This window comes from Priapulus caudatus, unplaced genomic scaffold, assembly GCF_000485595.1.
Source record: "Priapulus caudatus unplaced genomic scaffold, Priapulus_caudatus-5.0.1 Scaffold215, whole genome shotgun sequence".
NCBI classification, from domain to species: Eukaryota; Metazoa; Priapulida; class Priapulimorpha; order Priapulimorphida; family Priapulidae; genus Priapulus; species Priapulus caudatus.
The window spans coordinates 256,521-273,954 of NW_014577276.1; the positions used below are offsets into that span (position 1 = coordinate 256,521).

Here is a 17,434-nt window from a genome sequence, read left to right on the forward strand (position 1 = left end):
GAAGAGAGAGAGAGAGAGAGGAAGAGACGAGAGCGAGAGAGAGAGAGAGAGAGGAGAGAGAGAGGAGACCGAATTGACGGAGAGAGAGAGAGAGAGCAGAGAGGAGAGATTATAAACAAGAGATAATAATAAGAGATGTACAAAGATAGTAGAGATCTCCATTATGTACTCTTGAATTATATCAGGCAGGTATAATGACAAAATTATTTGTCATTATACGCTCCTATTACGCGTATATCTTGTTCATTATACGTCCTGATTATAATCAGAGTAGCATATAGGGAAACCTATCGGGAAGCCTACGGCGAACTTAATAGGCGTTTCCCTATTATCTCTCCTGATTATAATATATGTCGTATTCTATTCTCATTCTTGCCCTCTCGCTATAATTGTCATGATGATGTCTCCACTGCCAAGTAAAATAACTTGTTAATTAAGTGCTATTTGGCTGAACGTATTGATTTCTACGCTCCAGCCTTCACATCCCACCCACACACACACACACACACACACACACGTCACACACACACCACACACACACACACACACACACACACACACACACACACACGGCACGCACGCACGCACGCAACACACACACACACACAACACACACACACGCACGCACACACACACAACACACAACACACACACACACAGCACACAAAACACACACACACACACACACACAACACACACATACGCACACACACACCACACCACACCACACGGCACGCACGCCACGCCGCGACCGCACGCACGCACATATATACAACAACCCAACCCCCCCTAACTCACACACACACACACGCACCGCCACGCACGCACGCACGCCACGCACGCACGCACGCACGACACACGCACGCACGCACCCCACAAACACACAGCACACACACGCACGCACGCACGCACGCACGCACGCAACGCACATACACACACACACAACCCCTCCCCAACACACACACACACACGCACGCACGCACGCACGCACGCACGCACGCAAGCACGCACGCACACACGCACGCACGCACGCACGCACGCACGCACGCACGCACACACACACACACACACGCACGCACACACACACATGCGCGCACGAACATTTCCTCTACCAGCTTCCGCGATCCTAGATGCCGATCCTAATTGGTTTGTGGTTTATCTTTCCCCCGCCGTCTAATTCGACCTTTGCGCGTGAGTGCGCGCATGTGGGTGCGTGCGTGCGTGTGTGCGCGCGTACATCCGTGTGTGTACGTGTACGTGTTTGCGAGCGTACGTGTTTGTAATTGTGCACGAGAGTGTGCGCGCGTGTGTGCGTCTGCGCATGTGTGTGTGTGTGTGTGTGTGTGGTGGCAATGAGCTTGCGGTTAACGTCGACCCGATTCTCATACGAGAATCACCACAAATCCAATAACCCAATTCTGACATAAGCGGTTGAGTTGAGTGGCAAGACCTCTCGCGGACTAGCATGCACGCCTCGGGGCTGCAGTCTGTTTTTTCATCAAGCGAAGGACAGAAAATCTCTGTAAATTAAGCTACTTGTGAACCGGTGGCCATTTCATTAACCTCGTAGCCCATCCTCTCACGATTTTGCCTATCCTACCTCGTGCCTGCGTCAGACTCTGTGTATCATCATATCTTTCAAGATTCGCGTAATTTAATCGTCCAATCGATATGCGATGATATGAGCATCTATAAGCTGCACACCTGCGGCGCAGGGCACATAGTGAGGCTACCACCCAAGGGACTCACGGAATGTGATTTTTCGTAGTTGTGATTTGACATCGATGGGTCTCGCTAGCTAGGAATATGTATATAGGAATATAATGCTATGAAGCGTAAGTCACCATGGACAGTGAGTCACCCTGGCCTCCACATAGCGCACGTAGCTAGGGCAGCTATACGCGCCGCGCTCGCAGGCGTGTCCAGGGTTGCTAATTTACCGGCAACCTCACCGCTTGCACGCCGGGTTCTGCTCTGACATGCCCAAATGCATGTATACAGTATTTATGTACAGACGCACAGACGCGCGCGCACGCACACACACACACACACATGCGCGCGCGCGCGCAGTCACGCACGCACGCACGCACTCACGCGCACGCACACACGCACGCGCACGCACACACGCACGCGCACGCACACACGCACACGCACACTCACACGCACACGCACACAAGTAATATCAGAAGTTAATAAAGACAAATTGTCTTTATTAACTCCTGGTAATATATATGATATATATATATATATATATTGTATATATGAGAGAGTGTGGAGGATGACTCTGTTTTGCTTAAACTATGGAATGATCCTCAGAAAGTGGTGCTAAAATAACTATAAGGTACTGTAATTAATCGTATCATGCTACAATACATTAACCCGCACGTTATGGACACATACTGCCTAAAGTTGTGAAGACTTTCTGTAATAGCGTGCAGACATCCCGTAGATAAGGTTTGTAAGGCACCGTGATGTGATGATATTTAATTTTCTCCTCGTACGTCTTCTTTGGCGGCATCGTGGTCGTCATATAGTGCTGCATCTTGGGGTAGCCAGCAGCGCGCTTGCTGCGGTGGCCCTGCGGCTGGCTGCTAACGGGCAAGGATACCGCCGCCTGGCCGGACATGCTGTAAGCGTTTATATAACTGTACGGATTCGCGGTGGTCGACGTCATCTGATGAGGCGCTCTCGTGTACGGATTATACAGCTGCGACGCGTTGAGCGCCTGCTGCTGCTTGTACTGCGCGGCCATCAACGACATGTGCGACAAGTAGCCATTTGGCGCTTCAGCCTTGGCGCGCTGCGGTGGCGCCATCTTTTGTTTCATCCGGGACTTAAGTTTCTCGCGGCCGTGACCGGTGTAGGTCGGATATTGCATCTTCTGAGGTGGAAGGCTGGCCCTGGCTTTGTAGGCACCGCGACTATTCGTCATGGTCTCTGGGTTCATCATCATTGTGTCCATATCGGCGGCTTTATTCTCGGCCATCTCCATCATCACCTTCATCTTCATTTCCTCCATGTCTTCTTCTTCTTTCTTTTTTTCCTCGGCATCTTCCTCGGCTTTCTTTTTGGCTTCTTCATATAACTCTCTAAACGAATGCGCACTCAAATTAATCGCTGTTGAATGAACGACTTAGCGATCGTTAGATAGATAGACAATTAGAATTGATTGATTGATTGATTGATTTGATTGACTAATAAATTAGTCAATTGCATGACTGATCAAGTGAAAAATATTAAAATGTAATTCACTTGTGTGTGTGTGTGTGTGTGTGTGTGTGTGTGTGTGTGTGTGTGTGTGTGTGTGTGTGTGTGTGTGTGTGTGTGTGTGTGTGTGTGTGTTCTATATTACACAGCGCTCGTAGCATGTGCTTTGTGTGAATACTATGCAAGCGAACGGTGAATGTCACGGTGAAAACCACATACAACTATGTAAGCACAGCGAAGACATATAGGCATATAAAGGCTATACATATGATCAAGAGCTAATAAATACCAAGGTATAATTAATATATAAGGTATTTATTAGCTCTTGATATAATATATGAGTCGACTACGCGTGACGTAGCGATTAACCTTCGAACGTGATGCTAAACATATCGTTCAAATCATATCGTTCAGTCCACGGCTGTCCCTCCGGCTGGTTATACGCATTATAGTACGCGTCATCGCCGGCTCACCGTTGGTTTTCCGCAATGAATTCGTATGTCAATACAAATTTATTTCTCCCTTTCGCGGCGAGGATTGCCACACTGTCATTTGCGTCCGCTGCAGCTGCGGACCTATTTAGGACTTTCTGGGACATATACTGACTGTACTGCATCACATAGCACACTTGATTGTTTTTCCTGCCTTGTCAGCAGTCACGCAATCAGCGTCCATACGACGAGAGAGTCAATTTGTTGGCGAGATTAGTATTTACTCTGCAGGAGGGAGGTATCTGATTAAAGCAAATTGCTGTCATCACGATCAACGTCATGCAGGTGTCGGTCCCACCGGGAAGACTGAAACTTTCTGAAAGCTTTCTGCCGCGGGCATGTCAGCGAAGTTGACAACGAGGATGCGATACAAACAGGAGCGTCATAATATCGTGTCTAGTCTATATTGTGACATTCCTGATATCAGCAGTAGCGGACGAGCGCAATAATTATTACAACGATCTTCCCCCACAAGCGCTTGGAGGAACGAACCTTGCTGGTAATTACGACCCTGCTCACCGTCGCACGTAATTTATGCATTCGCTCGGCGAGCATTTCGGCGAACCCTGGTGGTGCAGCAGGGCGGATAATGTGTCTGATGTTTTTATGCGGCGATATGGTAGCAAAGCCCCGAGGCGCACCCACGTGTGAGAACATTCGAGCAGGTGCACGTGTTCTCGAGCTTGGCCTCGCTTCTAAAACATCTTGCGGGGAACTTCTTGCGGGGAATAAAAGGGATATGATGGAATAATTACGACAATGATGTCACAGTGTACGAGCCAAGAGGCGTGGCAAGGGGAAAGAGAAGGGTCAGGGCCATAATTTGTCATCTGGTATAGGTGACGATCACTGGCTAGTTTTCCTATAATAATATCTAATAATAACATGAATATCATAATGTATATGTATGTGTGTGCGCGCGCGCGCGTGCGTGTGTGTGTGTGTGTGTGTGTGTGTGCGTGCGTGCGTGCGTGCGTGTGTGTGTGTGTGTGTGGTGTGTGTGTGTGTGCGTGCGTGTGTGTGTGTGTGTGTGTGTGTGTGTGTCGTGTGTGTAGTGTCGTGTTGTGTTGTGTCGTGTGTGTGTGTGTGCGTGTGTGTGTGTGTAACGAGAGGAGTCTCCCTTTGATGCATGAATATCTGATGGCTCTGTCGTCGCGCTGTTGCGACGAAACGTGCGCCATTAGCGTTCGCGTGACTCGCAGCAAGTGCTCTGACGCAACAAAGGAGAGAGCATGCATCGACTTTGCTTTAATGACAGATCCGCAGGCGCATCACAGTAACACTATACTGCGATCGCATGTAAATCCTCCATATTAACAACGGCTACGCGCGAATATGTCATTCGGTCTGTGCCCGTTGTGTTTTGTGTGCGCTGAAGTCGCTCTTCCTCCGCTCTTTCATCCCTTCCTTCTCTTTCTCTCTCTCTCTTCTCTCTCTCTCTCTCTCTCTCTCTCTCTCTCTCTCTCTCCCTCTCGCTCCATCGCTCTCCCTCCCTCTCGTGCGCATCCTGCCTGCATGTCTGCCTGCCTGCCTCCCTGCCTGCATGTCTGTCTGTCTGTCTGTCTGTCTGTCTGTCTGTCTGTCTGTCTGTTTGTCTGTCTGTCTGTCTGTCTGTTCATCCGTCCGACCGTCTGTTTGTCTCTGGCTTTATTACCATTGTCCGGGTGATCGGCGGTAAGTGAGGTGAAAGCAGGCTGGACATTGTAAATGTTGCCGTGCAGCTGCCCGGGGAAGCAGTTGCTCTTCAAGGTTGTAATCGAGCCTTCAACTTACTGCCGGCCGTCGCCAGTCGCTCGCAACCGCGTTCGAAAAGTTAGAAAAACTTGACAGCTACGAGTTTTTTGGCGTAATTAGCTGCTTCCCTGGATAACAAGTTGCCACAGCGCTTGTTAGTTTTAGGTTGTGTTTCGGCATGTGCCGGTATTTGGGTACACATAGCTCTTACTTTGTTCTTATTTACCCACAGCTTAGAACTATGCAATTAAAATGTAAAATGTTTCACGCATGTGGTTGCTGAATGACAGGCAGTGCGCGCAAGCGACCATATTTAACGATCACGCAAACTCGCAAAAGTCGCGCGTAACTTTGCAGTCTAATTATTCCACGACGCCTTGCTTTCAGCGTTATCGCATTGTATCAAGAGTCCATAATAGAAAAGGTTCGGTTGTATCTGTCGGTCATAGCGGCGATCGAGCAGCGACTGCAGTGTGGTGTTACCGTCGCGCGCGGCAATAATGACGTCGGTTGACTTGTCGTCAGTGCTCTTGCTCAGCATACACACAGGACACGCAAAGATACGCGTCATGTAACCGCTGGAAAAATAACGATCTTCACAAATGCGAAGTTAAGACGACAATGATCGCGCCCGATTATTTCTATGAGGCGATCATGTTTGGGAGAAATTCAATGGACATTCGCAGCCATTTTCTATGACATTCTATAGTCCAGAGAACGCGCTAGAGCAGACGCGAGCGTGGTGAGCGTGGTGCGAGATGCGCTATCAAGCATATTGCTGGCAATGTTCTCTTATACGCGCAAAAGCACATGCACACGCAAGCGCGCACACACACGCGGGCACACGCACGCGGGCACACACACACACACGCAAACGCACACGTAAGCGCGCACACGCAAACGCACGCGCAAGCGCGCGCGCACACACGCATGCACACGGAAACGCACACGTAAGCGCGGGCACACACACACGCACGCACACTCACACGCAAACGCACACGTAAGCGCGCGCACACACACACGCACACGCAAACGCGCACACGCACACACGCACACAGACGCAAACGCAAACGCACACGTAAGCGCGCGCACACACACACGCACACAGACGCAAACGCACACGCAAACGCGCGCACACACACACGCACACAGACGCAAACGCACACGCAAACGCGCACACGCACACGCGCACACACGCACACACACGCGCACGCACAGGCACACACACACGCACACACGCACCCACACGCGTACGCCCCCACAAACCCACCCACATACGCGTATTCAATTCATCTTTCATCTATTAGGTCGCTCCCACTCACGGCGTTATCGCATGTGGGAGATGGACAAGCCAGCCCAGAAGGCAGCTCAGCAGTTCGCGGAGACCGGCATCAGCAACATGTTTGATGACGAATCTAGAAATGCCTCGGGCCTGTTTGACGTCTTCCTCGGGGCGTCAATAAGCGAGGGCGCTGGCAGTTCGACGAGCCAGCTGTTCGTGGATGGGAAGCACAGTCAGGTACCTACTCGGTAGTAACTCCCCTGGGAGTTGTTACGATAGAGATCGCCTGTAGCTATTATCGTATATATCGCGACATGTATGTATGAATGCAGTCCTTCTCAAATTGGTCGAGTGCTCATACCAATCATGGCTTATTCTGGTACCTGAATGCATGGGTATGATTACATGCCCATTATATACATCCGACAACGGATCTTTAACCTTAAGGTAAGATCACGCTCATTGGCCGTCATCAAATCATCCATGCGGGTATCAAGCGATTCTTGATTCTACCACTACGCATATGATATATATATATATATATATATATATATATATATAAATATATATGTCATTATTAACCCCTTATATATATATATATATAATTTTATTTATTTATTTATTTATATACAAAATAAACCACAGCGCATATTAGCAATCGGCATCGTTTCTATTGTAGATATCGTTCATGGTACGTATTGTCCCGAGTCCCGACTGGTTTGTCGGCGTGCACAATCTAGATCTGTGCGAGGGCGAGACGTGGGTCGACTCTCTCACGATCGACCTCGGTCCGCTGGACACGGGCACCGACGACGGCTACACGTTCACGTCTCCCAACTGGCCGTCGGAACCGCACGCGAACATTCACCGACTGACGGCGCGCGACCCCAGCCACCCTGCCAACTCATTCTTCTACCCACGCTACGAGACGCTGCCTAGAATCGCGTACGTGAGCGTGGAGAAGGTAGCGGAGTACGTGCGCGCAGCCGGATGGAGAGCTACCGGACAGAATCCGCTGAATGAGCGTGCCGCGGCGAGCGGACGCGGCCGCGCAAACTCCGTCGGCGATGAGTTCTACTCGAAGACAGCGCGAGACGTCTCCAAGCAGTCGAATTTATTCCCACCGCGAGAGGCGTCTCGTTCGCGCATGGAAGCCGGCGGGGGCGGTGGCGCTGGAGGTACCCTGGCGGCGACGGAGCTTGGTATCACAGCGGCAAAGCCGACGGCGGTGTCCGGGGCGTGGGGCGCTGACGTCGACGGCAAGACAAAGAAGCGCACGACGCATGCGGGGAAGAGATATCGCACGAGGCGCCACCACCGGAAGGGAAGCAAAAAGACACGCAGTTGCAAGGTGACCGCATGGGGAGAATGGACTCCGTGCAGTAAGACGTGCGGCTTCGGTGTTCGTGCAAGGAAAAGACAGGTGATGAGAGAGGCGAGGAACGGCGGCCAGCCCTGTCCGAATCTCACCAAGGAGGATGTGTGCGGAACGATGAAAGATTGCGGCTGGCATTACTTCTCCTGGTCATAAAACCCGTCGCGTATAATTTCTTTAATGTATTGTAATTACAAAAAAAAATGGATGTACTGAGTGCAGGGAACAATTTCCAGCCAAAAATTTGCATAGCAAATGTGCGATACAAAATAAATTTTGCATAGCAATTGGATAAATTTGTATAGCATTTTCAGACAATCACAGTGCAAATTTACACCGCAGTGCATGCTTGGCGTGTTATCGTGTCGGCCTGTGACAGGCACAGCTAGTTTAAGCCTAGGACACACTAGCGATTCTGTACGCTGCCCGGCAGCGTTTAAACAGCGTGCGAGCTTGACACGCCCGCTCGCCAATGTCGAGTGAAAATAATATCGGGCCGGGCGAGTGAAAGCTAAAGCTGACTCGCCCATGTTGGCAAGTAAAAATAATTGTCTAAAACTTTAATCAAATGTTGGTTCCTTACGTTATATATCCAAACATTGATGAAATACAGTTCTAGCGATTGTGAATGTGAAGGGCAGCTATCCGACTCCTCGACCACGACATCACATCCTCACTTTATACTATCAAAGGTCGCCGAAGAAAGCAGCCCGCGAGAGCGTGCAGCGCCAGCACAGCGTGGCTGTGTATACGTGCCTGGGGCGGCATATTGATTGATGTACGGGGTAACGGGGAGGGGGGGGAGTGCAGGATTGTTTAAAAGTCACGTTGGCCTTGGTGTTAACAAGTCAATAAAATCGGCGTAACGTGGCATTTCATTGACGGGGCAAAGCAGCCCAAGAATAAAAGTAAATTGTAAACATGTATGTTACCGTTTACATCTCGCATGGGCTGCATCGCACAACTGCGATTCATAAAAAAATATGCGTAGCAAATGGCTGAAAATACATCGCGAATTGCGATGCGATACCGGGAAAATTATTCCCTGGAGTGCAGATATCGTTCCACGTCTTTTTTTCATACGATTCATATTTAGCTCGTACAAAATGTTTATGACGTATGACACATGTTTCGCACAAAAAATGCATTTTCAATTTTCTTTAATGAGAAACGGATATGTCGGTCGCAGCTCACCTGCGAGCTAGACCCTTTGTTGTTGTAAGGCGTGTTCACACGGAGCAATTTTCCCGGGTCAAAAACGATGAAAATATCGATGATTCCAGCAATGCTGGATTGACGGAAGGACGCCTTCCCAACACTTCGCCCAATTCCTTGAAATAACTGCACGTTGTTCGTGCCCTTCCCGATCTGTTGTTGTTGTCTACCACCTTCTTATAAGTATTTCTTACCCGTTTGAGCCGATTATTAACTTGTTTTTCAGTTTTAACTATCCCCCGCTCAGCCAGTATTTCAAAAATTTCTTGGTAGACTAGACGGTTTCTCGTGGTTCCTGTCAACTGCCCCTGTATACTGTATGAAATCAGATTTCCAAATCTCGAGTAGAGCGACGTTGTCCTCGTGAGACCACATTCGATCAACCCATTCTGCTGCTTTTTTGGGCCTTTTGACGGATATTTTAACTCAATGAAAATAGTGAAAAACGCGCGTGTAGAAACTAAGAAATGCGGCGAAGTAAAGCGGAAGTCGACACTGACGACATCTTCCACCGTACTAATTTTGTCCCGTGTCGTCTGTCGGTGCGCGTTCACACGGCAAAAATGGACCAGCGCTCGGGTCAATTTCGTCCCGGATCACTTTTGTACCGAGAATACGTCCGTGTGAACGCTTGGCCCGGGACAAAATTTAGCCCGGATCGTTTTCGACCCGGGAAAAATTGCTCCGTGTGAACTCGGCTATAAAGGTAGTCAATTAGTCATGTAATGGCATTTTAAATATACATGATGATTAGTAATTATTTTGCATTATGTCGCAAATTAGAAAGCATTCGTGATAATGATAACGATTGTGCTGCTGCTGCTGCTGCTCTCGTTAAGGCTTCTGCTGCTGCTGCTGCTGCTCTCGTTAAGGCTTCTGCTGCTGCTGCTGCTGCTGTTACTGCTGTTGTTGTTGTTGCTGCTGCTGCTGTTGTTGTTGTTGTTGTTGTTGTTGTTGTTGCTACTGTTACTCCTCCTGCTGCTGCTGCTATTGCTACTGCTACTACTGCTGCTATTTCTGCCTGCTGCCATTACTATAACTACTACTGTTGCTGTTGCTGCTGCTGCTCTCGCTGCTGCTGTTGCTATTGTTACTGCTACTGTTGTTACTGCTGTAGTTGCTGCTGCTGCTGCTGCTGCTGCTGATGATGATGATGATGAAAATGGCAAGGAAAAATAATGGTGAACTCCTGCCGGAGGAGTTGATCATGATAGTGATGTTGATCATGATGACATGATAGACAGCATTGCAGCATTGCAACAGCATTGCAACAGCATTGCAACAGCATTGCAACAGTATATAGTTGCCGATATTTAAAATCGAAAACGCCACGAAAGATTTTAAGAAATTAATATCCCAAGAAGCGTCTGCAAGATATTCTTCTCCAGATGTTTGTCACGGTACCCGTATATGTAAATATATCGCGTTTGTTTTTCAAGGCTATAATTTGGGCTTTTGTCATAATAAATTTTTTTTAGTTTGGAGGCATAAATAGAATAGAATTCTATGCGCACGATGAAAATCATAAATTATCAATGCCGGGAGATAGGTGTTTAAAAAATTATACAAGTTTAATTATAATTACGGTGAAATTAACTGCCCAATTAGAATAATAAAGAGACTGTGTTACTATTGGTCGCTAACACTTTTGGAATTTAAAGTTCTAATGAATAACGAAAGGCGTTATTACTCACTTTATTAGAATTACTAGAATCAACACAAACAACGCATTACGAGCGATCGCGTGACAGGCGCAGGAAACATCGAAGTAAAATGAAGTCAACGTGTAATGCACATGTTCATCTACAAAATGCAACAATGTAACGGTGGTTCATGGATCACCGAGCGCATGTCACCTTATAAGAGAGGATACCTTATTAATAAGAGAGGATACCTTATTAATAAGAGAGGATACCTTATTAATAGAGTGGAATGTGATTAAATTAGATAATGTGCGATATAGGTGTTTGTGACTTTACCTTGAAGGGTTGCACGCTCTAGTTTTGCTTATCTCATAAGTAGGTACATACAATAGGTTTCCATGTGAATTTCGCGCGCATCTAGGGGATCGAGTGAGGTACACACATTCTTCACATAATAGGTTCGCTGAAATTGCCGCGAGGGCATGTATGAGGATGATTCTAAGACACTTTTTATTGCGCAAGGAACGCTCAAGCATCGCCCGATACAAATTGTGGTCGAATTTTTTCTCTCTTTCTCTATTTTTCGCGTCTTCGAGCTGCAGTACACAAACACTAGTCAAAAAAACAGTATCGATGAAAAGCTTTTACCGCAATTCATTTGGTCATCTATACGTAACGTATAGATGACCAAATGACTAATACGTTTGTGTAAAGTTGTGTCATTTAATGTTAATTGGATGCCGTAAGGACACCAGTGATTTCAATAACCAATCGGATTTTTTTTGAGCACGCTTGGCTTTTAGGAAACGGAGTAGAAATGTCTATATAGTCAGCATATACATCCACAGAGCGCACATGCTCGCAAACAACTAGATAAAAAAATGCACGCTATCGGCCGCCACAATCCGGCCATCCTGATCTCGCCGGTGAATAGCAAAACTCTAAAGCACAACAGGCAATTCTAAGTTTTACGAAGTTAAATCCTGAAATTCAGTAAAGGTCCTATCACGTACGTGCTAGATATTTATTACTATTAAAAGACGAAATTACATACTAAAGGCTCAGTTGTAAACATTGTTCCATATAGAGTATTCCATAAAGAATGTACGGGAAAGTTCCATTATCACCATGTTTATACCGGCATTCGACAACACGTTGGCCCGAAGGCACTATAAGTATGCTACGAAACTTTGTAATAAAAATGGCTGCCGTTTCTTGTGTACGCCCGTTTCAGGCTTAGATGTTCAAGAACACAAGTATATGCGTGATTGTGATGGGCAAATAAATGAATCTTTTTAAATGAATGAATTTTCAATTTTAATTTTCAATTCGAGATCAGTAGCGATTCAACGTCTTATGTACAGGCATGAGAAAAGATGCAATACACCAACGATCAATATAGCCATAGGCAGATAGGGCGAGATAGGAAAGAATACTACTCGTCATGTTTTCAAGCGATGAAGCATTAGTACAAGCTAGGTAACGCCGAACGTACGTATATGGCCCAGTGTTGTAGTCAAGTCCGCAACCCCCGAGTCCGAGTCCGAGTCCGAGTCCGCACCCCCCGAGTCCGAGTCCGAGTCCGAGTCCGAGTCCGAGTCCGAGTCCGCGCCACCCGAGTCCGAGTCCACACCACCCGAGTCCGAGTCCGAGTCCGAGTCCAGTTTTGATAAAAAAAAGGGGGGCACAGACCGACAAGGCCACTCACTTCTATGTATGTGTTTGTTCAAAAATGGGGGGGGGGTGTTTCCTGTCCCCTGGATCTGTCACTTGTTTGCATAAAATAGAAAGTACCATAAAACTTGCATTAAGTCGACACTTTTGGGACAAGCATATTTGCTGGCCAGCCGCCGAGTAGACGATTGATTAACCGCGCGCCGCTGTGTACATTATTTATGCCGTGGTTGAATACGAATGATGCGGCGTCGAACTCGGCCCACGCGCGATTTAAAGCGCGACAAACAGCATCTATGACTACTATGTATGTAGTGGCTTCGAGCCGGTCTCGACCGGAGTCTCCGAGTCCGGAGGGCTCGAGTCCGAGTCCGAGTCCGAGTCATTGCACTCCGAGGCCGAGACCGAGACCGAGACCAAGGAAAACGGTCTCGAGACCGGTCTCTGAGCCAAGACCGGTCTCGAGACCTACAACACTGATATGGCCGCAGTTAACGCGTAAAGGAGAATAGGAAATATGACGTCAGAATCCACAATCAGCAACACGCCATCGCGATTCTTCGAAGACGCAAATTTACTCGTCGCGCTCTCGTCTATAAAAAAATCTCTGCTACCAGTGTCATCCGTCATTCGTCACGGTTTCGTGCGGCCATGACGGACGGTTCGATCACCATGCTCTCGGTGTGTATAATGGAGATAACCTGCGTTCTCAACGACGTCAGGCGAGATATGCGCGTCGGCGTCGAGTGGCGGCCGTGTCCGAATTTAGATGGACGCTTCCCGACGCGTAATCCCGATCCGGCCGCACCTTCTGCCGAGGCCTGAATCCGCGCGAGGTTCGGATTCAGCCGGTTCGTGTTCCCCGACGCGCCCGCCGATAGCGCCAACCCGAGGTCCCGCTTCATTGTCACCTTGGCCGTTTCCTCTTGGCGCTGCGTATCGCTGCGTACTCGTGGTAGATGGCACGACGATGAATAAAGGCGGCCGCGAGGAACATCCACGCTTCGGCGACGTTGATCCAGTTGATGAACTGGCGAAGCTCCATGACGCGTGATACCATCAGCGCCGGCCAGACGATGAGCATGACGACGGTGAGGCTGATCGAAGCCGACGTAAGAATATCAGCTTAGCCGACCGAAACGCATTGCGACACGCGCACGATCGACGGACGATTATTCAGCTCGTTTGCCGCCTTCATGTGCAACTCTCTGCAAAAAGCAGACGATATGTCAACGTCCGACAGGACGGCCGCCTGGCAAATGGCTTCGCACGACAAAACATGACATATAGCTGTCGAAAGTTGGCGGCACGCTGCTCAATAGGATGACGACCGAGTACAATATAAACACACGTGTGTTATTTTCGTAAGGGTAGCCCTAATCATGCAAATTCCCAATTAAAATAAAAGGGCAATGCAGCGTGCAAATATTGCGCGCAACGTGAAATGAACGCAAGATACACAATTCCGCCCCCCGTGCCGTCGTACGTAATTTTATTGCCTCGACGGGTAGATATAGGGTTTAACCTCGCGTCGTATTACCTTGCATACATTCCGTCCAGGGAGCGAGGGGTTATCAATATCACGCGTCCCCTCCCAAACCTCGTTTGCGGATATTGATCTCCCGACCTCGGCGTGCAAACGGTGATGATAGGTTGTCAATAAGCCGCCTATGATTATAAGAGGCCAAGTTTCCAACAGTGCATGCTCAGCTCTTGCCGCTGTATCGAACGAAGGTTGTGACAGCAAACCAACAAGGCCGCTGATACCTGGCATTTAATTGGTTGCAATTATAGCAATAATTTATTATTCACAAAATCAATAGAGAGAGAGAGAGAGAGAGAAACTGATAACAAGTGAAGACAAATTAAGCGCAATAGGATAACTATAGCTTTCGAGGAATATCGGAGACGGGAGGGGTGGCGTGTATGTGGATGAGAGAGAGAGACTAAAGGGGAAGAAATAGAGAAAGATAAAGAAAGAAACAGATGATGATGAGATGAAAACATATATGATGAAATGATGATGAAAACAGAAAGAGCATGATAGAGAAAGATAGGCGGCGAAGAAAGGCAGAATCTCGTTGGCAACACATCTATCTCAACATCGAAACTAAACGACAAATCCTGTAAACTATCGAACACAATAAAGACTACACACGACATCTCATACCCGTGTTGTCCATGAAGTATTTTCAAGCTATTCGCCGGGATAAGTCGAAGCGACACCGAGCCAGACCGCCAGTCGCGACCAACGCACCCGCCAACGTACCAACGACATTGCTGGAGCCGTCAACGGAGCCCCATCATACAGAGCACGATGGGAACAACGGACGAACCAATGACGACGCCCATAAACAGGTAAACCAGCCGAGACTGACTGGCAAGAGCCGATCGACGTGCGATTTCTTACGTAATTCTTATTTGTATGATTCATACATGTCCGCCGGACGAACAGGCAAATCGTGGCGATCTCGTGCGCACACGGCGGTGTCGATTGTTTTGAGGTTCAATACGCTAACATACCGACACCTTTTATATCTAGCATGGAAACGGAAAGTACTAACAGTAGTCAATAGACACAGTAAAATGCGACGTGAACATGATGAATGCGGCGTCTAGACAGTCCATTTGTTAAAAAAACAATGACGCTAGCGGCGGCAGTTCATATGATGTTTGCAATCTTTGTTTGCCTGTACACGTATAACCGACTGCGAATATGGCTAACAATAACTTTCAGAGACAAGTTAATAATATAAGTTAAGTATATAATAAGAGATATACGCCTTCAAGAACATCTCACTGAATATTACAGTAACAGTTTGAAGAGACGAAATATCAATTTAAAGCACGTGTTATATACACAGCGGCTTGTTGTAGTGAATTATATAAGCGTACGCTTAAGGCTTCTAGTATAAGCGTGAGCGGTACGATAGAGAATGTGGTCCACAGCATGCACCAGCTTCTCATGCCGCCATCATTTTCTGATACTTGCGAAATGCCCCGTGTGTCCTGCATTGGTAGTCGTTCCGTAGTACGTGCCGTATTGTTCGATCCTCTTTCAGGTTTCGATAACCAAATCGTAACTTTTAGTTGGAGAACCGTAGTATTCAGGATTTTTACTTATTGGCATATATGCATAATGCATATGCATAATGTATATATATATAATATATATATATGTTAATATTTTATATGCATATATGCATATATACTATTGCATATATGCAATGCGTTCATAACTGATTTAAAAAAAAAATTCATGTTCCTATTGGCGTAAAACTATATATGTCTATAGTTGTATTAAAACGGATATTCTCAATTTCACTTAGTCATTCTCGCGTGAAAAGCCACGAACACGAGTTTTACATGATATAGTTTACGAACATCCTGAAACCTTCGTTTATCAAGTTCTGTGTTTTTGTACCCGACGTCGATAATTCCTGGTTTCCGCATTAAGAATCTTAGTATTAGTACTGGGCAGGAGCGTAGTGCTAGGTGGTATGATGCTAGAGAGAAGAATACCGACCCGATCAATTACAAGCAGCGGACAAGTTATAGGTGTATCCGCCCCCCCCACTTCTGTCACTTTTTAAAACGCGCACTATAACGATCTGCGCTGTCAGCGCATCCGCAGCTAGTACTGGCCGTCACTGACCCGTTGTCCATGTGGCACGCTTGTACAATGGGTCATACTCTGACAGATGCACTTGTCCAGCGGGTCGCCAGCCGGCCGCGGTGACGACCGCATAGCACGCACTTGTTGAAGTCACCCTTGTCCGTCGAGTACTCGGAATGGCTGAAGAAACAGAGCGTGCGGAAGAGTTACACGCTTCACACTGCAGCGCCTAGCTCGCGTCAGTCTGCCGCGAGTATTATACCACAAAAAACCTTGTGTACTAGTATACCCGATGGCAACGTTCAGTCAATTTCCACTACTCGCGAACTCGACTAATAGTCTTGACACTCACAATTTGATCGTCAAGCAAGCAGCGCAACGGTGGCCGCTCCCGGCTTTCGAACTATACGCTCTGACTACAGGCTGTAAAACCGTACTTTTTGGTTTCATTGTGAGATTCAAATTTGATATTCGGGATTGCGATATTGTGGCCATTCGGATGAGCTGAATTCACTTATTTGTTCTTCTCGAGTAGCACAATTGTGCCTTCTAAGGCTAATGAGTTTTGAAAGTTAGGTGACGTTCGATTGCGTTTCTAAAAGGTTGTGAAATATGTTGAGTCTATAGTATATAAAGCCACATTGCAGTGTTACACGAACCCGATGGATGACTTTGTAATAAACACGACTTCGTTTGGAGGGACTGATTTTTAATATTCGCCTAGCCGAGTCTCCAAACATTTATCCACCCACTGTTAGTTTTATACGCATAACACGACATTAAATGATCACACACATGCTCGCGCGCACACACACGTACACACACACACCACACAACTACACACACACACACACACACACAGCACACACACACACACCACACACACACCCATGCGAGCGCGCACAAACACACGCATGCACGAACGTACGTAGCTCGCTCGCACGTACCACCCACATGCATATGCGGTACAATGTAAGGCCCTAAAGTGATTATCGAAAAATAATCACCTAGGTCTCGACCAATAGCGCGCGAGGATTTCCTATAATCACTCGGCCGATGATACTAATGAACAATTATTCGCCTCATGCTCGGTGAATCTTTAGACGCTTGACTTCGTCTCGGGATTATTCAACAAGATTCACCTCGCCTTCGGCAAATAATTGCTAATTATTCGCTCTTGATATGGTCAGGATATGG

At 47.4% G+C, this 17,434-nt stretch overlaps 1 protein-coding gene across 1 annotated transcript in view; it reads left to right on the forward strand.

The window, feature by feature from the left end:
* Positions 1 to 8,305, forward strand: part of LOC106807450 (spondin-2-like) — a 9,867-nt gene extending 1,562 nt beyond the window's left edge. The window contains exons 2-3 of the mRNA XM_014809776.1: positions 6,740 to 6,951; positions 7,394 to 8,305. Of these exons, the coding sequence (XP_014665262.1) occupies positions 6,740 to 6,951; positions 7,394 to 8,245 (1,064 nt within the window). The 3' untranslated portion in view covers positions 8,246 to 8,305. The remainder of the gene's footprint in view (positions 1 to 6,739; positions 6,952 to 7,393) is intronic.
* The last annotated feature ends 9,129 nt before the right edge of the window (positions 8,306 to 17,434 follow it).